Source organism: Oryctolagus cuniculus, chromosome 9 (assembly GCF_964237555.1).
Source record: "Oryctolagus cuniculus chromosome 9, mOryCun1.1, whole genome shotgun sequence".
Classification (NCBI taxonomy): Eukaryota; Metazoa; Chordata; class Mammalia; order Lagomorpha; family Leporidae; genus Oryctolagus; species Oryctolagus cuniculus.
Genome location: NC_091440.1, coordinates 16,418,436 through 16,432,953, shown reverse-complemented (window position 1 = coordinate 16,432,953; position 14,518 = coordinate 16,418,436). Strand labels below are relative to the sequence as shown.

The 14,518-nt window shown below is 44.3% G+C and overlaps 1 protein-coding gene across 1 annotated transcript in view; it reads left to right on the top strand.

The window, feature by feature from the left end:
• Window positions 1–7,201: 7,201 nt before the first annotated feature.
• HS6ST3 (heparan sulfate 6-O-sulfotransferase 3) overlaps window positions 7,202–14,518 on the top strand; it is a 769,442-nt gene continuing 762,125 nt past the window's right edge. Inside the window, exon 1 of the mRNA XM_051850540.2 lies at window positions 7,202–8,047. Coding sequence (XP_051706500.1) covers window positions 7,344–8,047 — 704 coding nt within the window. The 5' untranslated portion in view covers window positions 7,202–7,343. The remainder of the gene's footprint in view (window positions 8,048–14,518) is intronic.

Here is a 14,518-nt window from a genome sequence, read left to right as displayed (position 1 = left end):
TTGACTTCCAGCATCTATCTTGGACCCAGTCACTTCTTTCCATCTCTGTAATAAGACTACCTGGTTCACACCAGAGCACTGCTACTAACTATACTTCCAAATGCAAAAACAGACTTTTTAAAAGAAAAAAAAGAGGCATTATTTTTGAGTTCTAAAATATTGCATTGCCTTTCAAAAGCCAAACTTTGAGGACTGAAGGAGATAAAACTGTGTACTGATCTTAGCCTTTTTAATCTTCTCCAAACCAGCTTATTTTGAAAGGGAGAAAGACAGGGGAATTACCAGGTTCTCAGTGGGAGTGGCATCAATGCCACGGGGAGGGTCTGCAGTGTGCATGGATATTTCATACACACCTCACAATGACGGGCAGTCTGTGATGTTTGTTTTGTGCGGGCAATGATATAATTGTTCTGCATTCACATGGCTTTCAGTTATCCCCCTCCATTCAGAAGTTGAATTATGCTTTGATGTTTGGTAGGATTCCAAAACAGAAGGTACATTTTCTGAGACATTTTATGTTAGAGAGGAGCGTTTTGACTTGTTATTTAGGAAGAACCCAGGACAGACACTTGGCCTATTGGATTAGGAGCTGGCTGGGATATCTGGCATCCTGTGTCAGAAGTGTTTGGTTCCAACTCCTGGCTCTGACTCCTGATTCCAGCTCTGTACCAGTGCAGACCCTGGAAGGCAGCAGAGGATGATTCACATATGTGAGCTTTTGCCACCCACGTGGAAAACCTATGTTGAGTTCCTGGCTGTTGGCTTCAACCTGGCCCAGCCCCTACTTTGGTGGGGATTTGAGCAGTAAACTAAATGATGGAAGGTCTCTGTTTCTGTCTCTAAAAAAAATAGCCCAGTTCATTTGTGAGACTATCACTTCCTACTTATTTACTCCAAAATCTGAGATTTGTTGTGGTATGTGATTCCTATTTTAGTGAAGGCTAGTCTCTCTTTTTAAAAATTGTACATCAATTTTTAAGTAATTGTATCACTATTTTTGATTGTGGTATCCACTAACGCTCCTGCTCTTTTATTTTTTATAAGAAAGAAACGGGTTCTGATTTTTTTTCTTATATCCACAAACTTTAGATATTTAGGAGACAATAGCATGAAAGGATTTCTTTATGTGTTCAATTCTAGTCAGGTTTGACCATGTTCACATAGCAACTAGATAGCATTTTTTCTTTTTGTATTTTCTTTACATCACAATTAGGGCATCATGTTAACTTTTGAGAAATCATTTGTGTAGGTAGGTTCTCATCTATAATGCTTAATTTGAAATTATTAAATGAATTATTTCAAATATTTGTAAATAAAAGTGAGTGCTGGATCTGATGGCATTGAAGATCAGTAGTCTGGATGCTAACAAAGTCCTCGTAAAAGGCTGTCAAAGAAATGAAGGCTGACAAACAGAAAGGGTCCCAGGTGAGGAAGATGATGAGCTCAGGAAGATCCCAGCTGAGGTTATAACAAGGCAGCAGAAGACCCAGCAGGAATCAAGATTCACACCTGAACCCAGGTGGGACTAACTGTACCTGGCACAAAGGGGTGGGGAGTGAGAACAGGAAACTCAACACAGATCATATGGCCTCAGCCAGTGTGAAGACACCACAAAAATGCCATAGCTTAGATCACGCTAGGGCACAGCAAAGAAGCAGCAGGGGACCACGACTGGACGACTGTGAAAGACAGAGGTTAACTGAGAAGTGACTGAATTAACTTAAGAAGGATGCTTTCCATTCCCTTCTGTTTTATAGGCAGTCTTGCTCTGCTATTAGAAAATGAAGGTTACATCTTTCCAAACCAAGTCTTGGACTCACGACTGTGAATTATTTTACCTACTGCTGCCACCCTAGCCCAAGCCGGTACCATGTTTTGCCTAGAGAACTTCTCTTGACTCCTGGATAGTTTACTTGACTTCTCTCTTACCCTTCCTAAACCATTCTTCATGGAACCCAGTGAGCTTTTACAACGAGTCAGTTACATGATTTCCTTGCTTAAAATTTTACTTTGCATCCACAATCATGACCCGGAATTATCTCCTCCAGCCTCCCTCTCTAATGCCCTTTCTCTGTCTTGAAACACCACCTCCTCCCCTCCCGCAAACTGTTTCCCACTCCAGACCTTTGGCTGGTTGTTCTGCTTAGAAAGCACATGTGTGGCAAGTTAGCCATGGCTTGCTTGTTCCAAGCATTCTGGACTCTGCCCCTTTGCCTTTACGTGACATATTCTTTCTGACTGCCCATTAGAGAGAACTGTCCCGTTCTCCTTACCGTTGCTAGTTAGTTCACATCACACCAGCTTGCTAATTTTTCCTCTAGTGCTTATAAGGACTTTACTTGACCTCCCCAGTTGATGGAGACCCTGCTGTTCATTTCTTAGGCTCCAAACCTTGGTGTCACCCTCGATTCTACTCTCCTTCTTATACGTACTTTCAGTCCTCCAGGAAATCCCTGATGGCTGTATCTTGAAAATGCAGGCTATCTGACTACTTCCCACCATCTCAGCTACCACCCTCTCTTGGTCAGAGCCACTCCCAAGTCATTTGGTAACTGGAACGGCCACTTACTTGTTTTCTTTCTTCTATGTTTGATCTTTCACAGTCTATTCTCAAGAAAACCACCAAAATGACTCTCTATAAACTGCTCAAATCCTCCAGTGGCTTCTTATTCCTCTTAGAGTAAAATTCTTACAATGGTCCACAAGGCCTGACATGACCCACCTCCCATTATTTAACTTCTTAGTGTCTTATCCTGTTGGAATTTAGACTCTTGAGGGCAAGAAGTACTCTTTATTGTTGACCAATGCATCCCAAGCAACCAAATGTATCTGTGATAAAGCAGAAGCTCAATATACATTTTTGGACTAAGTGACTGAATCTTGTTCATTCCTTCATCATTTATTTTTCCACTGTTGGGGTGTAAGATACAGGAAAGCAGGGTCCAGTAAGGTCTTGCTTGATGATGTTTCTAAAGCACTCAAAAAGTACTCAGAATAGAGTAAGTTCTAAATAAGTTTGTGTTTGAGATAATACCTTGTTGTGCATGCATCTGATTATCTGATTATATTATATTCATCCTGAGCTATAAACTAGATACTATGCTATAAACTATAGCATAAAGAAAACATAGTTTCCATGGTTCAATTATAGGCTGCCTCCTATGGTGCATGAGGAGTGTAATACTATACAGCAAAGAAGGAAGTGTTCATATAAATAGAATTTTATGGGAAGCAGTATTTAGGGTCATGGTTGCCTCAAAGTTACAATCATGCAGTGAACTGGAACACATTCAGTATATATCACAATTCTTCCTGCAGTTTGCCCTGACTATACACACCCTTCTGCTTAACTTCTTAGAGGGAAAACAAAGCTACCACTTTGCTGACAATTTGCTAAACAGCAAACCTTTGGAACTCTTTTGGGGTGGAGGTGGGATGAGGAGTGGTGTTTGTTTACAAAACTGAAATCATTTCAGAGAAGAGCAGCACTTTTTATTCTTGAAGGAGCTATTCATGCTGCCAATGACTTACATAATCTATTTTGTTTTTCATCTGAACTGAAGGAGATTCATATATATAAATTCCTGTGTGCAAATGTAGAGGATATAAAACTATTCTCTGTGATTGTTTGGATTGTTAATCTCTCCAGGGTTTCTTCAGCATTCTCAAAGGCAGTTTCTGGCACCAAAGGGAAAATGGAGAAGTTGAGATGCAATTTTATCTCCCAATTGAGCTTGATTAAATGAGGACTGTTCTAATCAAAAGTTTGAATCCTGGGGGAGAGCAATGTTGTTAACAGGTTTGAGAATATTCGAAAAGAAGTGAGGAAACAGTGCTGAAGTTAAGGCCTTAAAAGAATCAGGTAGGAAAATAATTGTAGTAAAGCTTATTAAGGCATAAAATTAGGTGAACAAATTGCCTCACAGATAGTGTTAAGCTCATTGCTAGACTGGCAAAGGGAGTAGAAAAAAAGCTCTTTGAAAATATTATTTTTATTATTTTAATAATTTGTGTTGGAATCATAGTAGCTGCAATCTGTTAGCCAGAAACAATTGCCAGCTGGTGTCATCATGGAGTGACTATAGTAGGCTGAATGCAAACATGTTTTTCCTTTTTACCTGGAGAGCATTCAATTTTAGAAATTTCCTTTTCATTTTCTCCAAATGTAAGGTCTGCCCCTGCAGATAGGAAAGCCTGTTTAGTCCACGATTTCAGAGCTTTGATTAGGTTCACACCAAGTTCCACAACTGGAACAAGGAGACCACACCTGGGACAGACTGTTTACACAGCAGTTACCTATCATTAAAAATGAATACTTGGGTGCAGGCCTGAATTATCTATGCAATTGCCTTGATTCTGTGCATTGTTTCCCACCTGGTAACTTTAAAAATGGTGGCACTCCATTAACTATTTTACTGAAAACAAAACCAGATCTTCTGGGATAAGTTCTTTTAAAGTATCAAAGGTGAACTTACTTATAGAATTATGCATTTTGCTAACAGCATGTTATATTTGTCATACTATTTTCTTTTCAATTTCTCCTTTTAACAATGATAGAAACATGTTATCACGTTACTGTCTTTTCCTTATGTATTTGGAGACTCACAGATGAAGTGCCAAAATACTTCAGGATGTAGAACTGCTCAGTTTTGCTATAAAGCCCAGGGGGAGAGGAACAAATAATATAATTGTCCTACTGCATTTCTGTTGCCTCCTGCCTTTTGACTCCAAGGGTTTCAAGGGGGAAGACAGAAAATCGCCATCTCTGTTGTTGATGTTCATTGCGTTTCTTCAGTGGTGATTTGAATGTGTTAGAGGGCCTTAGTTTCTAATCCTGGCTTTGGTTTCATCTAACTTTTTTTGGTTTGGTTTCTTCATCTCTGAAATAGTATTTTATACTTCTCGGATCTTCTTAGAGTTCTTAGCTGAAAACAAGACGACAGCTAGGAAAGTGTTTTCTACTATACAAATTACCACGTGCACTCCAGTTATTTGGGTGGCTAACAAGCTATATCTATGTGATATTAAGCAATTTCATAGAGAATGAGAAATTTCTCAAATAGGAGCATATAAAAGTGATGATGAATAAAGCAAGCATACACACAAGCGCGCGCGCGCGCGCGCACACACACACACACACACACACACTCACACAATAAGTAACGTCATTAACCTGATCCATTCCGGAAACGATTATCAGGCTTTATAGAGTTTCTGTTCTATCACAAGCTCTTGCCTTGGAGTGAAGTGTGATGCCATTAGCGGCACTTTAAACCTAAGCAAGAGAAAAAAGGCAAGAGCTTCATCTAGCCCATTCCCCCACCCCCTTTTTGTTTAAAAAAACCTAATACAGGCGTCTCCAGTACCAGGAAGGGCACAGTGTATGGTTGTTTATGGAGGTGAACAGAAAAGGAAGCAGGGGAGGGAAGCTTCCTTGAGAAGAATCCCACCTGTCTAGAATAATAATTTTCTATGGGCAACTTTTAGCATCCCTGAAAGAGATCCAGATCTTAACTGATGGCTGCAAGGGGGAAACGCTGATAAAGAAGAGAAAGCACAGTGCCTCAGGAAGACGCAAGCACTGCCTGAGCCCTTAAGGAGGCCTGGTGGGAAGGCGGTTGCTATAAAAATGAAGAACACCAGGAGGATGCAGCTGGCAGGGTAGCCAAGAGCTGGCCAGGTATCATACTGTAGAGCCCCCTCTTCAACAGCTACAAAGCAGGGCAAGCGGATATTGGAGTTGTCGCGGGGCAGTTACTCCAAGTTCAGTGTACAACCATCCGTCCACTGGGTATCTGAAAAACAAGTTGGTATTTAGCCATGATTTGGTGCTGGGGTACATTCAGAATCTAGATGTTTGAAAAAAAATTTCAAAAACATAGGCGTACAAGGGCTTAAGAAACACAGGTTTGAATACAAGTTATGAAATACGTGTAGGTTTTACTTTCCACAGACGCTTAGTGCATAATAGCAGAGCGAATTTTACGAAGTGACTCCTAAATCCTTTGTACGTGCTAAGTACTGCATGGTAGTGGACTGGACTGGTGCCTAAAGAAATGAAATGTACCCAGAACACAGAGCCTGAGACACTGTAGGAGCTTCATGGGTAACTACTGATGGCCGGGAAGCTGGTTGGACAAAGTTGTACAGTTGGACACCGAGTTTGTGGCTGACCCTTGAACACCGGTCAGGAGGTCTTGGGCGGAAACTTAAAGCGGTCTGGAGGCAGGTTCGCCTCTTCCATGGAGGGCCCAGCCATCCCGCGTGAAGTCGGCTCCAGGCGCGTGTTTCTAGCAGGTGCAGGTGTTGTCCCTGCAAATTAAGCCGGCCAGGTTTCTGTCAGCCGTCAGACTGGGAAAGCCGCCGCCGTCTGGGTCTCTCAGCCCAGGGCTGGCGCCACTCTGCTCCGGGCCTCTTCTCACCGCACCTCAGCCTTTCAGCCAAAACCACTCCCGCTCCGGGCTGGAGAGGTTCCCACCCCCAGTTACCTCCTCCGAGCCCCGCGGACCAACGGGCTCCTCCCCTGGAAACTCCTCCGGGGCTGGGGAAGGCTTTGGCGCATGCTCCGTACCTAGGGCAGGTTTTTTGCTGCGGGTGGCAGGGCTCCCGTCACACCGGCTGGCGGCTTGTGGCGGTGCCAGCCCGCGTGTGCGAGTGGAGTCTGCGTGCCGGCGCCTGGGCCGAGCGGCCGGCGCGCAGTGCGACTCCCGGGCAGGGGCGGCCCCGCAGAGCCGCCCGCCCACCCGCACGCCGCGGCCGCCGCTCCGCAAACTTGCAGCGGGCTCCGTCCGCTCGCGCGGCTCCTGCGCCCCGGCGACACGCGGGCTGAGGGGCCGGGTGCGCGTGCGGGGGCGCGGCGGGAGCCGGACTGCGCCTTCGCCCTTGGCCGGCGCCCTGGCGAGCCTCATGCAGCCCCTGCGCTCGTGGTCGCAGCTGCCCGGCTGCCCGGCTGCCCCGGGCAGGTGCAGGACCCAAGCCCCGCTCCGCCGCGCCTGAGCGCCCGCCCGCGAGCCGGCGGCGGGATGCCCCGCGTCGCCTGAGAGCTCGGGCGCGAGCAGGGAGTGGGCCGAGCCGGGCGCCCCCGGAGCGCGGGGCATCCCCACGCCGCAGCCGCAGCCGCGCGCGCCGGCGCCCGCCTGCCCCGACGAGGCTCGCAGGCCCCGGCTCCGCCAGCCCCGGCGTGCGGCGGGGCCGCCAGCCAGCCGCGCGCCCCGGCGCCAGGGGCATGGAGGAGCGGCGGGCTCCGAGCCGCGCCCCGGAGTCCCCGAAACTTGCGAGCAGGCGCCCCTCAGCGCCGCCGCCGCCGCCGCCGCCGCTTCGCCTGCCGGCCTGAGAGCGGGACCATGGATGAAAGGTTCAACAAGTGGCTGCTGACGCCGGTGCTCACTCTCCTCTTCGTGGTCATCATGTACCAGTACGTGTCCCCCTCCTGCACCAGCTCCTGCACCAACTTCGGGGAGCAGCCCCGCGCCGGCGAGGCCCGCCCGCCTGCCGCCCCGAGTCCCGCCCGCCGGGCGCAGCCGCCGCCGGAGGAGTGGGAGAGGCGGCCCCAGCTGCCCCCGCCGCCCCGGGGACCTCCCGAAGGGCCTCGGGGGGCTGCGGCGCCGGAGGACGAGGACGAGGAGCCGGCGGACCCGGAGGAGGAGGAGGAAGAGGAAGAAGAGGAGCCGGACCCCGAGGCCCCCGAGAACGGCTCGCTGCCCCGCTTCGTGCCGCGCTTCAACTTCACCCTGAAGGACCTGACCCGCTTCGTGGACTTCAACATCAAAGGGCGCGACGTGATCGTGTTCTTGCACATCCAAAAGACCGGGGGCACCACGTTCGGCCGGCACCTGGTCAAGAACATCCGGCTGGAGCAGCCGTGCAGCTGCAAAGCAGGGCAGAAGAAGTGCACCTGCCACCGGCCCGGCAAGAAGGAGACCTGGCTCTTCTCGCGCTTCTCCACCGGCTGGAGCTGCGGGCTGCACGCCGACTGGACGGAGCTCACCAACTGCGTGCCGGCCATCATGGAGAAGAAAGACTGCCCTCGCAACCACAGCCACACCAGGTACTGTTCCCCGTCCCATTTCGCTCCCTGCCGCCTCCCTGCCCCTCGGCCCCAGGGCCCAGCCCCGGGCCACTCCGCGTGCCGCGTGCCTGCCTGAGATCCCCCGCGCCGTCCAGCGCGTGGGGCCAAGGCCTTGAACTTGCCCCTGCCCCACCCCCCCACCGCTTGTCGCCTTCGAAGGTGTCTGATGCAGTCATGCGTATCTTGCCTGGTGCCTAACACGGTGTGGCTTCTTGGGGAGTGGACACTGGCAAACCCCTAGGGAAATGGCCAGAGGGCAGGGCACCTGGGACTGATGAGGTGGAATCTTGCATTTAAGGTCTGTGAGTGGAAACCCAAACCCAATAGAAGGCAGGTGGGGCTGGGAGTAGCGAGGCTGGAGTTTTCCAGGCTTGGAGAAAGCTGGAGACCCCTCCCTTAGTGGCTGCTGGGTGGCTGCTCCCCAGCTCAGGAACCAATCTCCTTGATGCTGCTTTGTAGGTACACGTGCAAATCCTTGTTCTCCCCCATAACCCTGAATCCGGACCTGGTCTTTGTTGGCCAGCAGTGTCAAGACCTGGACTTAAATCTGTTCTCAGCAGGATTTTGTGCTCTCCCTAGGCCATTTCGTCAACTCATTCAGAAAGTGTTTGTTAAATGCCTACTGGGTGCCTAGTAGTGTGTTAAGTGGGTACAAAGATTAAACGAGTAACATCTCTTGCTTTCAGGATGGAATGATTCTCTTCCTCTCCCCCCTTTAAAAATAGTAATACAGTTAAAGATTAGGAAAGTTTGGAATCTTAATAGCTGATGAAACTGCTTACATTATTAACATCCTTTGAGAGAGACATGGGCTTAAAAATTTGGTTGAATGTTCTTTCTGCCCACTGCAATTTGAAGATTAATCTGACATGCTTGCTCCAGGGACTGAAATATTAAAAGCTTGGAACACCAGTTTATTGAAGTTTTATCTCAAAGGTTTCAAACAATTTGGTATAAAGGAATAGAAATTTAAACACTCAGTGCAATATGTTGATATCAGATAGCTTTTGCATTTGACATTATGGAAAAGCTTCATTTACTGGACGCGACCCAGGTTCTGGAATTCACCACCACTGAAGCATCTAATTCTACTTCATTTCTCCTAGAATGAGCAAAATTTCATTATGGGATTTTTTTACTCTGGCAGGTTTTCAGCTGCCTTTCTCTGCTCCCTGCTCCTTTCCCTGCCCATGGAAATTGGTTAGCATAAGAAACTGCTTAGTCTTGGAATGAGTGCATTGGCCTCTTCCCTTGATCTATGTTAAGGATGTTTTACTTTTAAAATATTTTAATCATGTTGTTGTTTTAGATCTCATGATGTCCTTTTAGCTTAAATCAGTTTTTACATGTTTACATCCAAACTTCTTTAACATAACAATACCTCAGTGAGAGACAATGTCTTCTATAGACATCTCATCAAATATTGTATTATTTATGTTTATATCTCATATATTAATTTCTGATTGCCCCCAAAGAGTTTGCTAGCATGCGCTCAGCTTCCCTTTCGCTAGAGCTGGAGACTGGTTATTACATAGAAACATCTAATGGCTCTTTAGTAGTCGTTGGCATTCTTAATTATTTAAGCCAGTAAACCTAAAAATCTTAGGGACTAGATGAAGGTTTTGGAGGAACTACAGGAGGACATGGAATCTAAAAATAATTGAATTTTTACATAGTGATGAAATTCTGCTGCTACAGACCCTTCATGGTTTGTAAACAGAGTGGTCTCTCTTCTATAGGAAATACTTAATAGTTCTCTACTTATGATATGGGAAAGTTCCACCTTCACTATTTAAACATATGATTTTTATTGCATAGTCAGATTATTTCCTTTGTTCAGTGATGAACCAAAGCCATTCACTTCTGAGTTACAAGTCATCAGATAATCCGTCCTGAACTAGTGTTCTGTTCTTTCTTAAAATTTTGTGGAAGTATTTTGTTTAACTTTTTACCACTTTTTATAACTACTTATTCCTCTCCCTCCTCATCCTTTCTCCCTTCCCACTAATTCTCAATTGTTTTTCTTCTCTAGATACTTCAGGGAGGAGTAGTTGGGGCATATGTAAAGTGCCCTGAATCAAAATCTACAGGGAAAAAGTTGAAGAGATGTTACCCATAGCATCTTCCTAGCAGTGAAGATTGAATTAGCTGCCTGTCATTGTAATGACTATGTACAGCAATCTGCAGTCTTCCAGATTAGCCTGGATAATGGAGGGTACACTTCCACAATGCAAAATGGCAGATAATCTATTGCTACCTAATGGGAACATGGTCCTACTTGAAATAGGGCCAGCTCTAAGCAAAACTGAGAGTAGATCCTGTTGATTTCAGTTCTCTAGTCTTTCTGGTTTTAGTCACCACTGCTGCCCCCAAGGCACCTACTCCTTCCTTCTCTCAGGGATCAGTGTTCTTATAGATCATACAGTGGATCAGAGTGAGGACTCTGCACTTAGATGGACGTGACTCTTGGACTTACAAACTGTGCAACCAGGAGGAAGGTACTCTGAGTCTCAGTTTCTTCATCTTTCAAGTGAGGGTAATAATTAGTATGTCCCTTATAGGAGACTAAAGGGAGCTCAGTGAGCTGATGCATGTAAAAATGCTTAGCACATATGCAAATATATATACATACGCTGGTTACTTTCCTAAAAAAATATTCATTCATTTATTTCAAAGTCAGAGAAAGAGAGAGATAGAGGGGGGAATCTTCCATCTGTGGGTTTACTCCCCAGATAGCTGCAATAGCCAGGTCTAGGCCAGGTTAAAGCCAGAAGCCAGGAGCTCCATTCTGGTGCTGCACTTGGGTAGCACTGGCCCAAGGACTTGGGCCATCATCTGTTGCCTTCCCAAGTACATTAGCAAGAAGCTGCATCTGAAACAGAGCAACCAGAATCTCGAACCAACACTGGCATCACTGGCATCACAAGTGGCAACTCAACCTGCTGCTTCACATTGCTGGCCGTGTGGTATGTGGTACTTAATACGTACTGTGCAGGTATATATTAATAATGTGATATCAGTCTCCCATTAAAACATTTTCCTTATCAAGATTTCACAAAGGGATCCAAAGTCAGTTCCTTAGAGCAACTCCGTGTCAATGGATCATCTTAACTTAAAAGAAATCCCTTTATTGATTGTTTTTAGAGAGAAACGTAAATTCCAAGTTTAATCAATAAATTGAAGATCATGGCCACTTGGGCTTCAATCATTGCAGGGAGCAGGATGGGAACAGTGTGGGGAACACACAGTGTAGTTGGCTATACATTATGTTGGAGATGAGAAAAGCCATCTGGAATGGTGAGAGAGGAGGTGGAAACATCCAGGAACCAAGAGGAAGGTAGGAAGCCAATGCTGAAAAGAGATACATGGTGGGACCACTCTGGATGATTTGAGTCTATAAGGAGCAAGGCCCTGGGCAAGATCCAGCACAGAGGGAACTTTTGACCACAGAAACAGGTTAGAATAAGGCAAGGAGCTAATAGGAAGAGAGCACATCTGAATACTTTTATTGCATGATCAGTGACTTCTTCCCATTATTTTGTGTTGTTTCTCCCCCTTCCCATTATTTCTTTGGTGGGTTGTTCTTTTTTTGACTATCTTTATGCTTCCTTCTCTATTATGTATGTCTCTCTATGTGTTATTTCTCCATTTATTTATGCCCATATCTTTATTATGGATAGAATCATAGCATTTTGCAGATAAAAAGGACTGAAGAGACCATGTAACCCTACAGTTTTCATGGATAATCTATTCCTAAAAAAGATGAAATGATATTTTCATAATCTCATGAAATTTGTCTCTTCATTTTCATAACTTACATTCAATTTTTTACCTGCTCTAACTTCAGTTTATTAAGAAAAGTACAGTGGGGAGTGTCTTTAGCACCTACGTACTCTACAGGAACTACAGCAGTTCTAGCAGTAGAGTTTTGCATAGTGTCAGCCCTACAGAGCCTGGGCTGTTAGTGAAGATAAACCTTAATCTTTGGCAAGTGGATATTACTTCCCTTCTTAAACAATGCAGGATGTTCCATCTGCATCCTTTTTAGGATGGCATGAACTTTTTTCTCTTTTGTGACCTGCATTCCATTGGTCCTGTTAGAATATGATCATATGTCACACAATGACATTTCAGTTGATGATGGGCCACATGTAACAGTGGTCCCATAAGATTGTATCTCCAGTGACGTTGTAGCCACCTTAGTTTGTGTAGTACACTGTGATCTCACAATGATAAAATTGCCTAGCAATGTGTTTCTCAGAAGATTTCCCCATTGATTAGCAAGGCAGGACTGTAGTTGGATCCCTATGGGTGTTATATTAGGATGCTCTGTTGCAAGTAATGCAAACCTAACTCAAGCTTGTTTCAGCTGGGGACAAATGATTGGCTTATATAACCACAGAAAAGGGAAGGGAGAGGTGGTTGCCCGAATGACTGGAACTGCAGATTTGGTGTCTTTCTCTTCATACTCCTCTCTAAATTATCTCATTCTATCAAATTGGCTCATTCCATGTAAATGGTCTTTACATCTAAATGCTTCAGAAGCAGAGAGGAAAGGAAGCCTTCTCTGAGTTCGGTTTGATATCTTGATGGATGACCATGGTTAGTTCACTTGAAACTTGGGATTGCTGTTGCAGCCAGTGACTGTGGCCAGGCAGTTGAGGTTCTGTGACCCAGCTTGTATCAAAGAATCACCCCCTATGACTGGTGTGTGTGTGAGAGAGAGAGAGAGAGAGAGAGAGAGTCTGTCAGTCATCATCATCAGAATGCACATAGATGCAGCTCCTGCACAGTCTGATTGTATCAACTATATGTACAAATAAATGAGAAATTTCAGCTCTCTTTTTGCACTCCATTTATTGATATTATTAAGCCAAACTGCAATTGGAATTTATTTTTGGAATCTGGAAACCATGATATATGAGTGTGAACTGAAGGAACTGGTAATATTAACATGGATATGGGGAAAATGAGGAGAGACATAAAAGTTGCCTTCAAATATTTCAAGGAAGATGTGGAAGGTGGAAGGGACTTGTTTGGTATTGCCTAAAGGATAGAACTGGGATAAAAGGGGATGCAATTTCAACTCAGAATAAGCAGAAACTTCATACAATTTATAACTGTTTAAAATGAGCATGAACTTTGGCGAAGTAGTATACACCCTAGTATTGAAAACTTCAGAAATTTCTAGTTAACCACTGATTCTTTAAAAGGAATTCCTTCCTGGGAAAGGCTTAGCCTGGAGTGCCTTTGATCTTAAGGTTCTTCAGATCTAATCTAAGCTGAGTCCAGTGTATTTTCCTTCTCCTTTTTCCTACCCCATGCATTGAAAAGAAAAAAAAATATTTAAATGAAGTAGCCAGCTCTTTAGCATGTGTTAATATTTCTACCAAGGAAACTTTTGGTAAAACACCGTCTGGTGATATAAACTGTTTAACATATGTCAGGTCAAAAACAACAAAGAGGTCATGTGTATTAGATCATCTGCTTCTAATCCTAAGTATGAAAAGATGACAAAATACAGCACAACTTCCCACAAAAAAAGAGCTACTTTGAAACATTGTTGGGTTATTGCTTTTCCTTTAGACAGCAGGCTAAAATATATAAGGAGACTGTAGAGCTCTGTTTCAGAGACTCTAGAGTATTATGGCCTGCACTGCTTTCTAAAGCATAATCTATTTGATGTCTCTTCTAATTAGAAATGTTGAACTGCCAAGAAGGTTAATTTTTACTGTAAGGTTTGTGTGCAGTATAAATACTAAGGAGATAAGAGATCGTTCTGTCTGTGTGCCACGTCAACTTATTTGTTCATTATAGGCTCTACTGAAATATTGCTTCTGCTTCAAACCACCAGTATTTGCTATCAATCAGAAAGAGGTTAAATTAAACCTATTCAGTTTTTTTTTTTTTTTTTGAGTGGTGAAGATCTACACTGGAAGCAGTAAATGGCAATGGATGATTTAGTCTGCCTTTTTCTTGCTGGTTACCTTGGGAATTTTACTAGGCTGATTCTAGAGAAATAGAAATGTTCATGTAATAATTGGAAGCCAGGAAAATTTAGCCACCAACAATGTGGATTTGCTTAATCTTAGACTCTTATATTATTATTCCCCAAAGCTAATTATTATTATCTCATTCTCACTGAAGACAATCAGAAGCTTATGGCATTTGAAAGTGATTTATGCTTGATAATGAATTAAACAGTTTAATTGAGACCGGAAAATCCTAATGTGATTTTAAGAGTCACAAAATAAATTATTGTGCCAAGAAATAGGTTCAGTGTGAAAACAATTAAGTAGGGAACCCAAATTAATATTTTATCATAATCAATTATCTTGTTTATGAATTTGTTAGATTGTGGATATCATGGATAAATTCTCTATTGATTTTAATTGGCTAATAACTGCTTATGTAATAACTAAGCATTTAACTATATGTTGAAAAATGTAC